This window comes from Tamandua tetradactyla, chromosome 15 (genome assembly GCF_023851605.1).
Source record: "Tamandua tetradactyla isolate mTamTet1 chromosome 15, mTamTet1.pri, whole genome shotgun sequence".
NCBI lineage: Eukaryota > Metazoa > Chordata > Mammalia > Pilosa > Myrmecophagidae > Tamandua > Tamandua tetradactyla.
Window position 1 is genome coordinate 77,730,349 of NC_135341.1, and position 13,442 is coordinate 77,743,790.

At 51.1% G+C, this 13,442-nt stretch overlaps 1 protein-coding gene across 2 annotated transcripts in view; it reads right to left on the reverse strand.

Annotated features, from left to right (window-relative positions):
- The window catches only part of SLCO2A1 (solute carrier organic anion transporter family member 2A1), a 91,908-nt gene that overhangs the window by 28,009 nt on the left and 50,457 nt on the right, over nucleotides 1-13,442 (reverse strand). For both annotated transcript variants that reach the window (XM_077130162.1, XM_077130163.1), the window contains exons 4-8: nucleotides 7,037-7,264; nucleotides 6,124-6,222; nucleotides 3,815-3,951; nucleotides 1,898-1,976; nucleotides 1,209-1,373 (exon numbers count right to left, since the gene is read on the reverse strand). In XM_077130162.1, the coding sequence (XP_076986277.1) occupies nucleotides 1,209-1,373; nucleotides 1,898-1,976; nucleotides 3,815-3,951; nucleotides 6,124-6,222; nucleotides 7,037-7,264 (708 nt within the window). The remainder of the gene's footprint in view (nucleotides 1-1,208; nucleotides 1,374-1,897; nucleotides 1,977-3,814; nucleotides 3,952-6,123; nucleotides 6,223-7,036; nucleotides 7,265-13,442) is intronic.

The window sequence follows — 13,442 nt, forward strand, 5'->3', positions numbered from 1 at the left end:
ACTCTCCCCGAAGATCTGAGACCTGTGTTCCTCCTTCTTATAATTCCCCCCGGCCTCTAGAGTATCAAGACATGTGGGTGAGAGGGAAGGTGGGGCTGGAGGGTGGCCTTGGGAGCTGGGTGGGGGCAGGGAGTGCGGGGCGTCTCCTCCCATTAGGGCCACCTGCACATGAGGGTGAAGGGAGAGGAACACGGAGGCCAGACCACAGGGTGCGAGTGGGCTGATTCTGAATGTAAGTCTGGGCTTGAATTTGAGTCTTCTGGTGCCTGCAGAGAAGAGTCACCAGGAACCCCCTAAGCCACAGGAGTTCCAGCCTCATGGGCATGGGCAGCGGGCAGGCAGGGCATGGCCTTCATTGCTCTGGTCTGGGACTGACGAGCCCTGGGGTGAGCACCACCCCCACCTCCCTCAGCATCTTGGGAAAGCAGGTTGGGACCCAGCAGCAAATAACGTTGTTTTGTGGGATATTTGAATCTCCGTGCACTCTCTAGGGCTTGCTTGGAACTGACCCAAGAGTAATGTCACCAACTGGCAGGTGAGACTCAGCAGCTAAACCCTGGAGTCTGAAGCTACTCTTCTCAGGGGGCCTAAGGAATGGGACCACATCCATATGGTGACGCTCTCCGGTGGACTGGCCCAAACAGTCATTTAGGCACTGGGTAAGACCACATCAGTGGGTCTCAACTTCCACTGAAAAAACCCCTGATACTGGGGCCCCCCTCCAGAGCCTTGGATGTCACTGACCTAGGGGTGGGGGGCCTGGCACCTGCATGTTCCTAAGCTCTCCAGGGGAGAATCAGTGGGCCACCTGCTCTCTTACCCAAGCACATGGTCCCAAGTCCCTGGAGAAGAAGGAAAAACCCTGGAGGCATTTTGCCTAACTCCGAATTCAATCCTCCCTCTTTCCTCTGCTCTCTGGATGCCATCAGGGTGTCTGGGAGAGCCCCTCTGGTGGGGAGGAAGAGACTGCCCCCCCCCACCTCCACCCACTAGGAAGAGGAAGCTCTCAGATGACCTCCTGGCTGGAAAGATAGCAGCCCCAGAAATCTGCCAAGAATGTTCTAGACTGCCAACCAGGAAAAATGCACTTAAAATTCTTTCGCCTGTCTGTTGACAGCTTGACCTTCGCCTGCCCTGGATGGGAGGCCTGAGTGGCCCACCCCACCTCAGACACAGCCCCGTGCCCCTGCGGTGCCCGCCTGTCTCACCGATGAGGAAGTTGGCGTAGGCTGCAGATGTGCCATATTGCTTCTCCAGGAACTTGTTGAGGAACGTGGAGAGGCCGGCGATGACAGAGGAAAAGGTACACTGGGCCAGGACCACCAGCATGAAGAGAGGGTTCATCAGGAGCCTCAGGAAAATGCGGGGAAACTCTGCAAACAGATCCGCTGTCAGGCGCCAGGACTCCAAGGCAGGCCCCCAGGGGAGGGCAACCAGGGCACCAAGGGGTTTAGTGGCCAGCCCAGGAGGAAACAGTCACACAGACTCTCACGCAACATGCTCATGGGCTAAATAAAATTAGGATGTGCCTAAAAGAAGTCGAGTGGAGGGTAGATAGAAATATGACTAACGCTAACACTGGGAACCGTCTCCTCCCATAAGGGTCTCCTGCACACGAAGGTGAAGGGAGAGGAACACGGAGGCCAGACCACAGGGTGGGAGTGGGATGATTCTGAATGTAGGTCTGGGCTTGAATTTGAGTCTTTGGTGCCTGCAGAGAAGAGTCACCAGGACCCCTCCTAAGCTACAGAAGTACCTGGGAGATGGGGACCAATTATAGACCACCTGTTCTTTCTGCCCCTTACCACAGACAACCCCACGTGGGTTGGGGTACACCTGGCTGCCCCCATCCCATCCCAGCGCCAGCCCATCCACGCCTGCTGGGTCAGTCAGTTACTTTTAATGAAATCCAGCAGCGAGCCTCTTGACTTGACCTCTTCCATCTTCCTTGCTTCATCCGACACGGCAGGGGTCCTCTGAAGGCAGCAAAGGGGTTGTGTGTTAATGGCCCAGACTCCCTGCAGCCACCTTTCCTGGGCCTTTGACCCTTCTGGCGTCTGGCTCTGGGCTGTGACTCACCCAGGTGTATGTGTGAGAGGACATCTAGAAGATGATCTTGACATAGACACCGTCTATATTTCAGGGAGCTGGTGCTTTGGCGGATGACCAGAACACATCCATGCCAATGCCTTCCATGATACCCATGGACATAATATTTCATATCTAATTTGCTTATGACAGATAACAAAGGGTGTTTAACCAGATATCACCCTTTACCTGTCTGTCATGGCCACACTTCTCACCTGACCTCCAGGTTCCAGAAGCCACTATAAGAACTTCTGCTAAAGTCACTAAAGGTTTCTGGAACCCTCTGGTCTAGAATGTCTCTTTCTACCTCTCCCTTTCTGATTTCTCTATGAAGTCCTTGCTTCCTTCTGGGCCAAATTGGAGTCCTGCTCAGAGTCAAGGCTCTGTCCTGGCCCTTTACCTGCACTTTTTATGCCTACTATCTCAGTGAACTTGCTACCGCTGATGCACTCGTGAGCTCCAGCCTGAGACCCTGAGCTCTGAACCACCAGCACAGATGCAAGGCCCCTGAACTTTAACAGTAGGTTCCTCCAGGGGAGCTCATCTTCAGGAACAGGCACTTCTGTTTATTGAGGGCGTACTCCATGATGGGCACTGTGCTTAGCGTGCCACTTAACATTGTCCCACTCATAATCTCCTTTCGAGATAGGTACTCTAATTATCTGGAGTATTTTAAAGAAGTGTAAATTTAGGAACAAGGAAATATGCCTAGGTTCACTCTGCTAGTTTATAGGTAGGAGAGCTAGAGTCAAACCCAGGTCTTTCTGACCCCTGAACCACCACGATGTGCTGCCAACTTCTGTAATTCTTAACTTAGACAAGCCGAGATGCTCCTACTCTGTCTCTCTTCCCCTAGTTGGGTTGTGATCTCATACACCTCATTACCAAACATCAAGCTCTAGCTCTGGCTCAAAACCTTGGCACAAGCTTTATCCCCTACTTTTCCTCGAATCCAGCCCATTGCTGAGTCTTTTTTGGCACCCCCTCCGGGAATGTTTATTCTTGCCCTTGACTCAGCTCTTTGACAGCCATTCTCCTGGTCCTCAGCTGCATGGCCTGGGCTTCCACATTGGCCTTCAGTCCTTCTTGATCCCCCAACCTCCACCCAGCCACCATGCTGCTACCTACTGCGGTGCCCCAGAACTTGATGGGATTAGAACAGGTTTAGGACCCTCAGCATAACATCAAGGTCCCTGCCCAGGTTTCTTTCCCCTGTTTTCCATTCTCATCCTTCCTTGATTTCTTTCCAACAGATATGATTGGAAAGATGCACAGAAGGTCATTCAACCCAAAACACGTGCCATGCTCACCCCACTCCTCCTATTCTTCAGTGCTAAAAATCCCCTTCTTACTTAGTCCTTCAGATTCAGACATCCATGAGCCCTGTTAAATGCAAATGTTAACTGTGCCAGGCCTCATACTTGGCTTTTATAGAATCTGAACTCTTTAGCCCAATTTAGATGAACTCAGTGTTTTCCAAACGATGTTCCCTGGAGCCTTCCTGATCCTTGAGGTGCTAACATGGTAAGGAACACTGATGAGATATCACCTTTTGGGGATTCACCTCAGTACCTCGCATTGCAAAGCCTCTGGGAAGTCTTCCATCCATGAAACTTGCTTGGATGTCAGCCAGAAATTGCTTAACCTGCTGCAGCCCTCAGCTCTTTTTCTATTCTACCCCCACCTAAACTCCTATGGATGGAGTGACGAGCTCACAGAAACTTACCTCTACTCCTCTGGGCATTGATCGAGGAAAGAAGAAAAAGGGGAAAGAGATGAGGACCAAGGAGGCTGAGGAAATGAGCAGGCCCAGCCACCAGGCTCCAATCCATCGGGGGTCTCTGGGGCTCAAGTTAACCATAGCTGAAGAGGAACAAAAGGACACAGTTGTTGAATGAATGCATGATCTCACCTTACTGGAAAGAGAATTTCTATTAAGAGGAGTCTCAATAGCTTCCTGCCCATAATTTCAAAAAGACAATCCATGGTCTAGAAGTTTGGGAAAGAGGGTATTACTTCTCCAGGCTGTTATGGTCTTCCTAGACTGCTGAGACCACCATGCATGGAGCAGAAGAAAATCCAGTCTGAAGGGATCAGAACCTTCAGCTTACCTTATTTTACGTCCTACCATTCGCAGGAATAACAATGAAGGGAGCTGAGTCTCCTGAAGGCTGACCATGGCCCAGATATTAGACCACAAGCTTTACATGTGTTACCACTGGGTTCTCTCAGTAAGTTTGTGAGATAGGACTTAGACCTGTCCACCTCTAACCAGTCAGGAAGCTGAGTATCAGAAAGAATAAATCCTTTTTCCAAGATTAAGGGTAGTAGGTACCATTTTATTGGTCACTTTCAAACCTATGTCTTCCTAGTGCCCAATCCTTCACTCTTAAACACTGAATTTTATTGCTTCTCAATCTTATGATACCAAAAAAGATGCTCCCAAAACAGCCTGGCTTCTGAAGGAGATTTCTCCTGGCAATTCTCCCACCCACATCTAAAAGTCCACCACTGTATTTCCGGGTAGTTTCTATGTAAAGTAGCTCTGTAGGCATAGAGGGACAGAGAAGGTGGAAGAATGGTCCACAGTCAAACAATGACAGGCATCTCTGGGCACCGTCCTGGGGTGGATGGAGACCTCAGTTGCTGGTCTGTTTGGGCAACCAAGAGCCAGAAGCCAACTCAGGAAGCACCACTAGGAGCATAAGGATGGCTTGACACTGAGGCAGAACTCCCCGTTGGTTTTCCATTTTCATTTGCAATACAGGCAGGTGACATTGGGCAGATGACATTGTGGTCTGACAGTTACATGGACAGTTATCTGTAGGCTCTGGCAGCATGGATCAGGTGTAATACTTGCCCAAATTCTTTGTGAAATTGGAAGACTCTGGTCTACAAGTCGGGCCCTGCTGGGGGTGTCATCCTGAGAGTCTAGCTAAGATCAGTCTTCCAACCACATCTGGAAAATGGGAACCCTACATGCCAAGCACACACTCTCCACATTTTCCACCCTCTCGGCTTTGTTCAGTTGGCCTCCTCCTGGGAACGCTTGAATCCTCACTGCTATCTGCCAAAAGCCCACCCATCTGTCATGGCTCAACGCAGACATCACCTTCCCAGGAAGCCCTCACTGATCGTATCATGTAGAGGCACTCTCTCTTTCTTTTGAATTTTAAGGCACTTTGCTTGTCCCTCTGTTAAGACATTGGACCCCCCCCCCCCCCCCGCCCTGTGGGCAGCTAAGTGTAAGACTAACTCAGAGAAAGCAATAAACTCTTGTGGTATTCATCCTGGAGCTGGCTGCCCAAATGGTGAAATCAGTCACCTGGCCTCACACATGGACTGTGTTTTCTCATTCTAAGACACACTGTGATTTATTCTGTACCATTTTTTGAGGAATAGGAGCTCACACCGATGAACCTCTGAGTATGTGTCAGGCATGCTCTAAGCTTCACAAGAATTCTATTGTACTAACATTAGCCTCATCTATAGATGTGGAAACCGAGGCACATAAAGAAGTTACTTGTTCAAGTGAAACCAGGATTAGACACAGACACTCCAGTACTAGTCCCTGCACATTTAAACACTGTTATACCCCTCTGGATGTATGCATATATTTTATATAGTGTTTTTTTTTTCATCCCCAAAGGAGCTCTTATTAAATCTTTTTTTTTTAAAGCAATCAACATCTTAGAATCAAAGAACCTAGAATTTTTGTTGTTGTTGTTGTTAATACCACCAAGATGGACCTCTGTGATGGCAACCCCTGAGACCCTACTTTAGGTTGTAAGCTATCCCCACTGCAGACTTCTTAAGGGCAGAAAGTGTGTTTTCTTCAGCAGCACATTCCCAGAGCAGCCAGCTTGGGCCCTGCAGAGAGGAGGTGCACGCTGCTCCGGAACTCCAAGGAGGAATGGGTGAGTGGGGGCGGGACATGAGCATCTGGAGCTGAGCATCAGTCTCTGGCCTGATGGGACACCGGGGACTGCTTTGTGGAGCTTGGGATGGGAAGGAGCCTTCTCCACCGAAACTTACCTGTGTTGACCCTGCCGTAGTCCACAAAAATCTGCAGTATGACAGAGCTCAGCAGGTATCCGAAAGCCGGTCCAAATACAGAGATGGCAAATAGGATGGCTGGAATTGGAAGCAGGGGAAACGAGGCTGAGGGGAGCTGAAAAGGTTTGGCAGTTGCCAGCTGCTGATGGTTGAGGAGCATTCCTAGGTGTCACCCTATCTCCCTGGGGCCCTGACAAGCCCGTACCCATGGGCCCCTGCCCCAGATGAAGCCAGAACCACTGGTGACCTCCAGGCGTGCAGAACCAAAGCTGTTTCTCCTCGAGCCAACTGAGTAGAGACCCACTCACTGGGAGGGAAACCTCCCCCAAGGCATTTAAAAGCTGCCAACCCACAGGTGTGTTAATGGGAGAAGCTTCCTGCAGCTACGAGGCTGATGGCGCTGACAGGAGCTTGTGGGTTCATAGAGCCTGTGGGGTGGTTTGTCTGGTCTAAGACATCTGAGGCTGCTAAATGCTGGCTTCTGCTTAGGGAAGGATTTGGGCTTCTTTGGGGCCAAGTCTGTCCCTGAGGACAGCAATTACAGCAGCTGTTGATTGAGGATTTACCCTGCGGTCACGTGCATTATTATCTCGCGGCGTCTCCCAGCCACCCAGCCACAGAGAGCGTCAGCCCCATTCTGCAGGTGAAGAAGCTATGGCCCTGGGGGGCTCAGCCACATGCTCAGGGTCACACAACTGGCAGGTCACAGAGCTGGTACCCAAACTCAGTTCTGTCTGATCCCCAAGTTTCTGCACTCATTTGCTGGGGGTGGGGGTGGGGGAGGAAGTCAGACTTGGACTCAACCCCCACGAGCCCTGTCAAGGCAGCGCCCGGCAAGCGCCACGGCAGGACCTGAGCCCGTCCCTCAGCCTTCCTTGAGCCCACGACTCACAGATGTACAGGGGTGAATTGTTGGGCTCCGAAAAGTCGTCGACATAGGAGATCCCGAACGGCTGAATGGGCACGGTCCCGATGCCGGCCAGCAGCTGCGCCACCACCATCAGGCTCCACATGCTGCTCTCCTCCTTCCGCGTGTCCTGCGTGGGGCCGTGGCACCTACCGGGTGGCAGCTCCTGCCAGTGCTTCCGACACAGCTCGGCCTGCAAGCGGCTGCTGTTCCCTGCAATGAGAGTGCACACGGGCCTCTACCACCCGCCTCACTCGGGGCAAGGCCAACGCGGCCCAGAGGCTGGAGGGCACTGGAGAGTGGGACATGGTGACCACCTCCTCGCGCCCGGTAGGAGGGATTCTAGAAACACAGGTGGGAGTGGGCTTCCTCTAGGAGCAGCCCTTCTTAGGTGGGAGAGGAATCATCCTCTCATGGGTGTCCATTCTTTCTCCTCTGTAGGGACTGGTGGGCAGCAGCACATGCAAGGGTCAACACCTTCGTCCCTGGGGGGAAGGGTTACCTGGCTGGAAAAGGGGCGGGGGGGAGGGGGGAGCAGGGTCAAAACTGAGGCTGTTGGTCTCCAGTGCCCCCCATGGTCAGCCCTGGTGCTTGGGGTCCCCAGGGTATGGTTCTTCAGCAGGTCAGAGGTCATGCTGTCCCACAGAAGGTCGCCCTTAAATGAGCCCTGCATTGCATCACACTGGAGGACCTACTGTCAAATACACTCCCTGTCCTTACCATACCGGGCAGCTCCCCAGGGCCAAAAGCCTTCCTGACGCTGGATGGACTTGAGACCCTCATAGTACAGATGGGGAAACTGAGGCTGCATCCAAGCAGCCAGGCTGCACCTCAAGGCCCTTTGGCATGAGCCCCAGACACCCCAGTGTGGCCTGTGGCTGGCCTCTGGGGCTTAGGGAACTGGCCAGGCTGGGGCAGCCGCTTCCATGCCTGGGTTGATTTGGCCCACACGAAACAAGAAGCATGGCTGAGCTCTCCAAGGCCTCGAGGGCGCTTGAGGCCACGTTCCCATGAGATTCCTTATCTGCCTTGTCCAGGCCAGTGGTAACCACTGACATCACAGATCTTCCTCCAGGTTTGTGGAAGTTTGTGCTGGTTTGAAAGGATGTATGTCCCCTAGAAAAGCCATGTTTTAATCTAAATCCCACTTCATAAAGGCAGAATAATCCCTATTCAATACTGCGTGTTTGAAATTGTAATCAGATCATCTCCCTGGAGGTGTGATTTAATCAAGAATGGTTGTTAAGCTGGATTAGGTGACGACATGTCTCCACCCATTCGGATGAGTCTTAATAAGTTTCTGGAGTCCTATAAGAGGAAACATTTTGGAGAATGAAGAAGATTCAGAGAGAGCAGAGCAGAACAACATAGCTACGAGAAGAAGAAGGAAAACGCCTCCCAGGGAGCTTCCTGAAACAGGAAGCCAGGAGGAGAAGCTAGCAGATGACACCAGGTTTGCCATGTGCCTCTCCAGATGAGAGAGGGACCCTGATTGTGTTCACCATGTGCCTTCTCACTTGAGAGAGACCCTAAACTTCATCGGCCTTCTTGAACCAAGGTATCTTTCCTTGGATGCCTTTGATTGGACACTTCTATAGACTTGTTTTAATTGGGACATTTTCTCAGCCTTCAAACTGTAAACTAGCAACTTATTAAATTCCCCTTTTTAAAAGCCATTCCATTTCTGGTGTATTGCAGCCCTGCAGCTAGCAAACTAGAACAGGGTTGTTCACCTGACACTAATGCAGTTCACTTTAATTCTCATCTGTGCTCCCCCCAGAGAGGGGGCGGTCCTGACGGTGGGCCTCAAAGTCCAACGTAGAGGGAAAGCGAGGGCTGTGGGCTGGCTCCGCTTCTCACACAGGACTCGGACAGTGCTGCTGGGCTTGGTGCTGCCCTGGACGGTGGGGCTGGGGTGTGTGCACGTGTGTGTGTGTGTGTGAGTGTGTGTGTGAGTGTGTGTGTGAATGTATGCTGCCCTCCTCACTGTCCGCTCCCAGCACAGCCCAGCACAGACCGTTGTCCACATCAGCATCTGCCTGGGACGTATGTGCAGACTGCTGTCTTGGGGACTCCCCTTCCATCAGGGAGGCCTGTCGGGGAAAGCAGAGGGGGCCCAGGTGGCATCTGCCCAGGTTATCCAGACCCGACAGCAGCCGTGAGCAGCCGGGCCCCGGACTTGGTGAGTGTTCCCTCTGTGCCCCTCTTCTCCTCCCACTCATTCTCACTGCCCTGTCTTTAAACCAGAGTCCAAGTAAAGAGGGGTACCACTGCACAACGGAACAGCAGCACTCTTAGAATTAAGGTGGGGACGTAGACTTATTAACCCGGACAGACGGCTGCAGCAGCCTGTGCAGTTCAAAAACTACCTAGCGGTTTAGAGAAGACTATGGTCTCTAATTTATAAAGTGTATGTGGACTGACTAATTGAGCAAGTAGAGAAAAACTCTGGGAGACCATGGCTCTCCCTGATGGGATTGTGTTAATCATTTTTTGTTTGTTTAAATAAATGTCTTTTCTAATTTTTCTGTAATAAACACATATTCTTTGGAAATAAAGCAATCATAAAAGTTTTTAGATTAAAAAATTTTTCACAAATAAATGTATCCAAAATTTAACTACTTCTCTCCCGTTCTTCTTTCTTTATTCCATTCTTATTGACCTGCGTAGCCTGGGCCTTGGGCCTGCAAAAGCCATCCCGCAGGCCAGAGCTGTGATCCTCACCCCGGGGGATGCTGAGCCTTTTCTGATCTAAAAACCCAAGTTCTAGCACCAGAATTTTTGAGCTTGCATTGCAGAATGTTCCACATGCTGTGCCGAGCCTGGGATGCTCGACTCCTGCTCAAAGACGTGCCTGGCCTACCTAAGTGCCTGGATTGGGGCGGAGCTGGGATTTGAACTTGGGTCTGTTTGACTCAAAGTTCAATATGTAGTCAAACCTGAAATGCTGGCCTTGGAAAAAGGGAAGAGATATTTAAGCTTTTGTAGGGATGGAGGAGCAAGGCTGGGGGTAGAATTCCCCCATTCAAACACATTAAAGCTCTCTGACCTCTGTGGGCAGCTGGAATCTTACGCCTATTTCCTCCAAGGTAGAAGTATCTTGGAAAGGGGCTGGCTGCTGGGACTTTTTCTGAAACCTGGGACAACAAGATGAAATAAATACACTCCACATATGTCGAGAGATTGGTATTAGCCCTAGGTATTTGCGTGATCTTGAAAAAAATCACTAGACTTCTCTGAATCTCAGTTTCCCTTGTGGGCAGAGACCATAAGGTGATTCCCTGTGGTCCTTAAAGCATTTGAGGGCTGTGGTTCCAGAACGAGGCCCAGGCATGAGAAGTTGGACCCTGCCGGTCAGCTGGCAGGCCTGGGGGCTGTCCTGCCCTCCTGAAGGAAGGTGGCTAAGTGATGCTGCAAGGGTCCCATTCCCAGGACAGTCTCTTTTTTTTTCTTTCACATGGGCAGGCACCGGGAGTCGAACCCGGGTCTCTGGCATGGCAGGCGAGAACTCTGCCTGCTGAGCCACTGTGGCCCGCCCGAGTCTTTTTAGTCTGGAGGCACAGAGTTATAAAACACTTCTGCAGAGAGAGACCGCGGGCTGTCTAAGCCACTCGCACCCATGCAAGCATCCTTCCATCAACGCTGACCTGCATCCAGTAACATGGCGTGGTGCCGGCAGATCACACAGGCCCTCGTTGGGGAGGTGGGTGTCTGGGGACCATGGGCAGGCAAGGCAACAGATGCTGGAAAGGCTGGACTGGGAGCCTGGGACCCCGGTTCTAGTCTTGAATCCACCCCTCCTTATCTGGTGACCATGACTTTAAAAAGCTTCAGTGAAGGTGATGCCTGCTGCACAGAGGGGGCATTGCTGAGAGTCCTGAAAAGAAACCTGGGCCAAGTTTTCTTCTGTCTTTTGGCCATTAATAACTGCAGCGGGCACCCTGCTGGGGTGGGAGGCAAGTTGGTGACTGAGACAGGCCCAGTGCTGGCTCTCCAAACCCTTCGGAAGTAGATCATTGAAGAAGCCACCACCATATCACCTGGTCCCTTCTGAGCTGGGGGAGGAGAGGGTGTGCCAGGGAGCATGTGGGAAAGGCACCAAACCTAGCGCTATGGTGGCGAGAGTTCGGGAAAAGTTTCCTGGAGAAAGTGGCCTCCGAGATGGGCAGGTAGGAGAGAAGACGAGTACATGACGGGGCTCAGAGGTGCACCTGGCCCCCTCTGCCACATGAAATGCAGTTCAGTGCCCCTGTCCCCTAAAAACTACCAGGGTGGGGGGTGGGCACTCCTGGGGGGGATTGTGTGTCCTGGGAAGGGGCCTGGACTGTATTCTAAGGAAGAAGAAAGAGAAGATCATAAGGGGGACATTACAATGAACACACTGGAGGGATTAAGACCAAAAAACAGACGAGGTGACACGTGGCCAGCTTGGGGGCTGTGAGGAAGGTAAAGGCACAGGAGTACAAGATCCACACGGCCAGGTTTGTCGCATTATCTTTCTTGGTAGACAAGAATTTTTATGTTCTGTTTCTAGATTCACAATCTAGTGTTTCAGGGAACGGCTCAGGGGAAACAAGGGCCGAGAGTATGCATTTCTTTCAAGAGTTCTAGTTCTCGATTTTGCTGATTCTCATTATTTTACTAAATTCACATGTATTAGAACATGGCTGCTGACTTGACCAGTAAAATGACTTTTTGTGGGACATTTGATGGTCCTCAAAGATTGTAAAAAAGTTGACTGGCTTATTATGTCTCCATGACACGCTGCATGGTATGCCCATGTCACAAAAATCCCCATGACATTTCACCTAATGAAGTGTCTGGGAGGCGAAAATCTCTGGGGACGTCAATTAACTGTAATCATTAACTTAAAAAATGACAGCTTACAAGTCAGAAATGGCTTTTATGAAAAATGCGTATTTTAAAAAATAATCATTTGGCCCCAATTAAAGTCCAAGTCTTCTGAGTTCCTTCTTGTCTATTCTGCATTCCAAATTGATTCAAGATCTTCCAATAAACTGTCTTCATGATGCCAACCCTGAATGGGGCCCAAACCCATTCCTGCCAGGCTCTGAGCCACAGGAAGGGAAACAGGAGTTAAATCCTACCCCATAGGGCTGAGCTGCTTTTATCTGTGGGCATCATCTCAGGGGATCAGCAGCTGGCTTTGCTGTAAGGGCCCCAGACCCAACTACTCGCCATTTAACTCATGGAAGCCCATCCTCTTCCTCTCCAGAGCCTGCTAGATCCATTCCAGATCCTGTGGTAAGGTCAGAGAAATGCCTGTCTTTTCCAGCTCCCATAGCCCCTGGAGGCCGCTTGCCCACCCATGGCTCTCTGTGGGAAAGGGGAGTCTGTTCATTAGCTGGGTGCCAGTCTGTTTCTTATTTTTTCCAAGGCAGATTTCTGGAAGGCTCAAGTTCGTCACAGCACATAGTTTTTCCCGCAGGACACCAGGGCCCTGCCTTTGCCAGTTTTCACAGGGCTGTGAAACGCTAACTAGAAACAGGCCGTGACCTTGCCCCTCCTCCAGCTACCCCAGCTCCGCCCAGCTGCACGTGAGTCAACTCTCTGACTCACCCCACGATTTAAATATGCAGAATTTCAGTTTTAACTTCTGAACCCATAGCAGAGTTGGAAATACAGGAGGATGTGCCTACGGAAGTTCTACTTCCCTGGAATGGGACCCACGGAGATGGGTGCACCATGGCAGACTGAGGTCTGGCCACTCCATCCCCCAAGGACACCCATTCCAGGCCTCCTTCCTTTCGTGTGGCCAGGATGAGGCTGGCTGGAAGGGAGTCAAGGGATGAGTTCTCTGCACAAAGTTCTGGGGGCTAAGAGTGGACCCCAAGAGGTCAAGGAACATGAGAAGCCCATGGCAAGTGGTGCTTTCTTTTGGCTTGTCATTCTGGCACAGGCAAGGGGAGAATTTTGCCTGGAAACTGGAGGATGGCAGCAGGTTCTCAGGTCAAGTCAAGGCACATCAATAGAGCTTGGAAGGGGCATGGCTGTTATCCCTGAGCTTGAGGGTGAGCAGAGCCAAGTGGAGAGGAGGTTAGCAAGCTCCCAAACCTCAGAAGCAATCCATAAGAGAACAATGGGGCAAAGGCAGGGTGCTTCCGGAGTGTTTTCCAGAAGGATGGCAAAGGTGCCAAGCCTTCAGACGATCAGCACAACTCCTGGAATCTCATTCAGAATGTTCTGCTCTCAAGGATCTATTTCCTCATCTTCCTAAATTCAGCTACTGAAACGTTCTTCCCGAAAATTCCAGCAACACCCACTGGCAGGCCTGGTACAGGCCGTTCTTAACACACTCACGATTTGGGAACTCAAAGTCATTTGTGAATTGGGTTGTTTGCTAATTAGAAAGTGATTGGGTTCCCAGCCG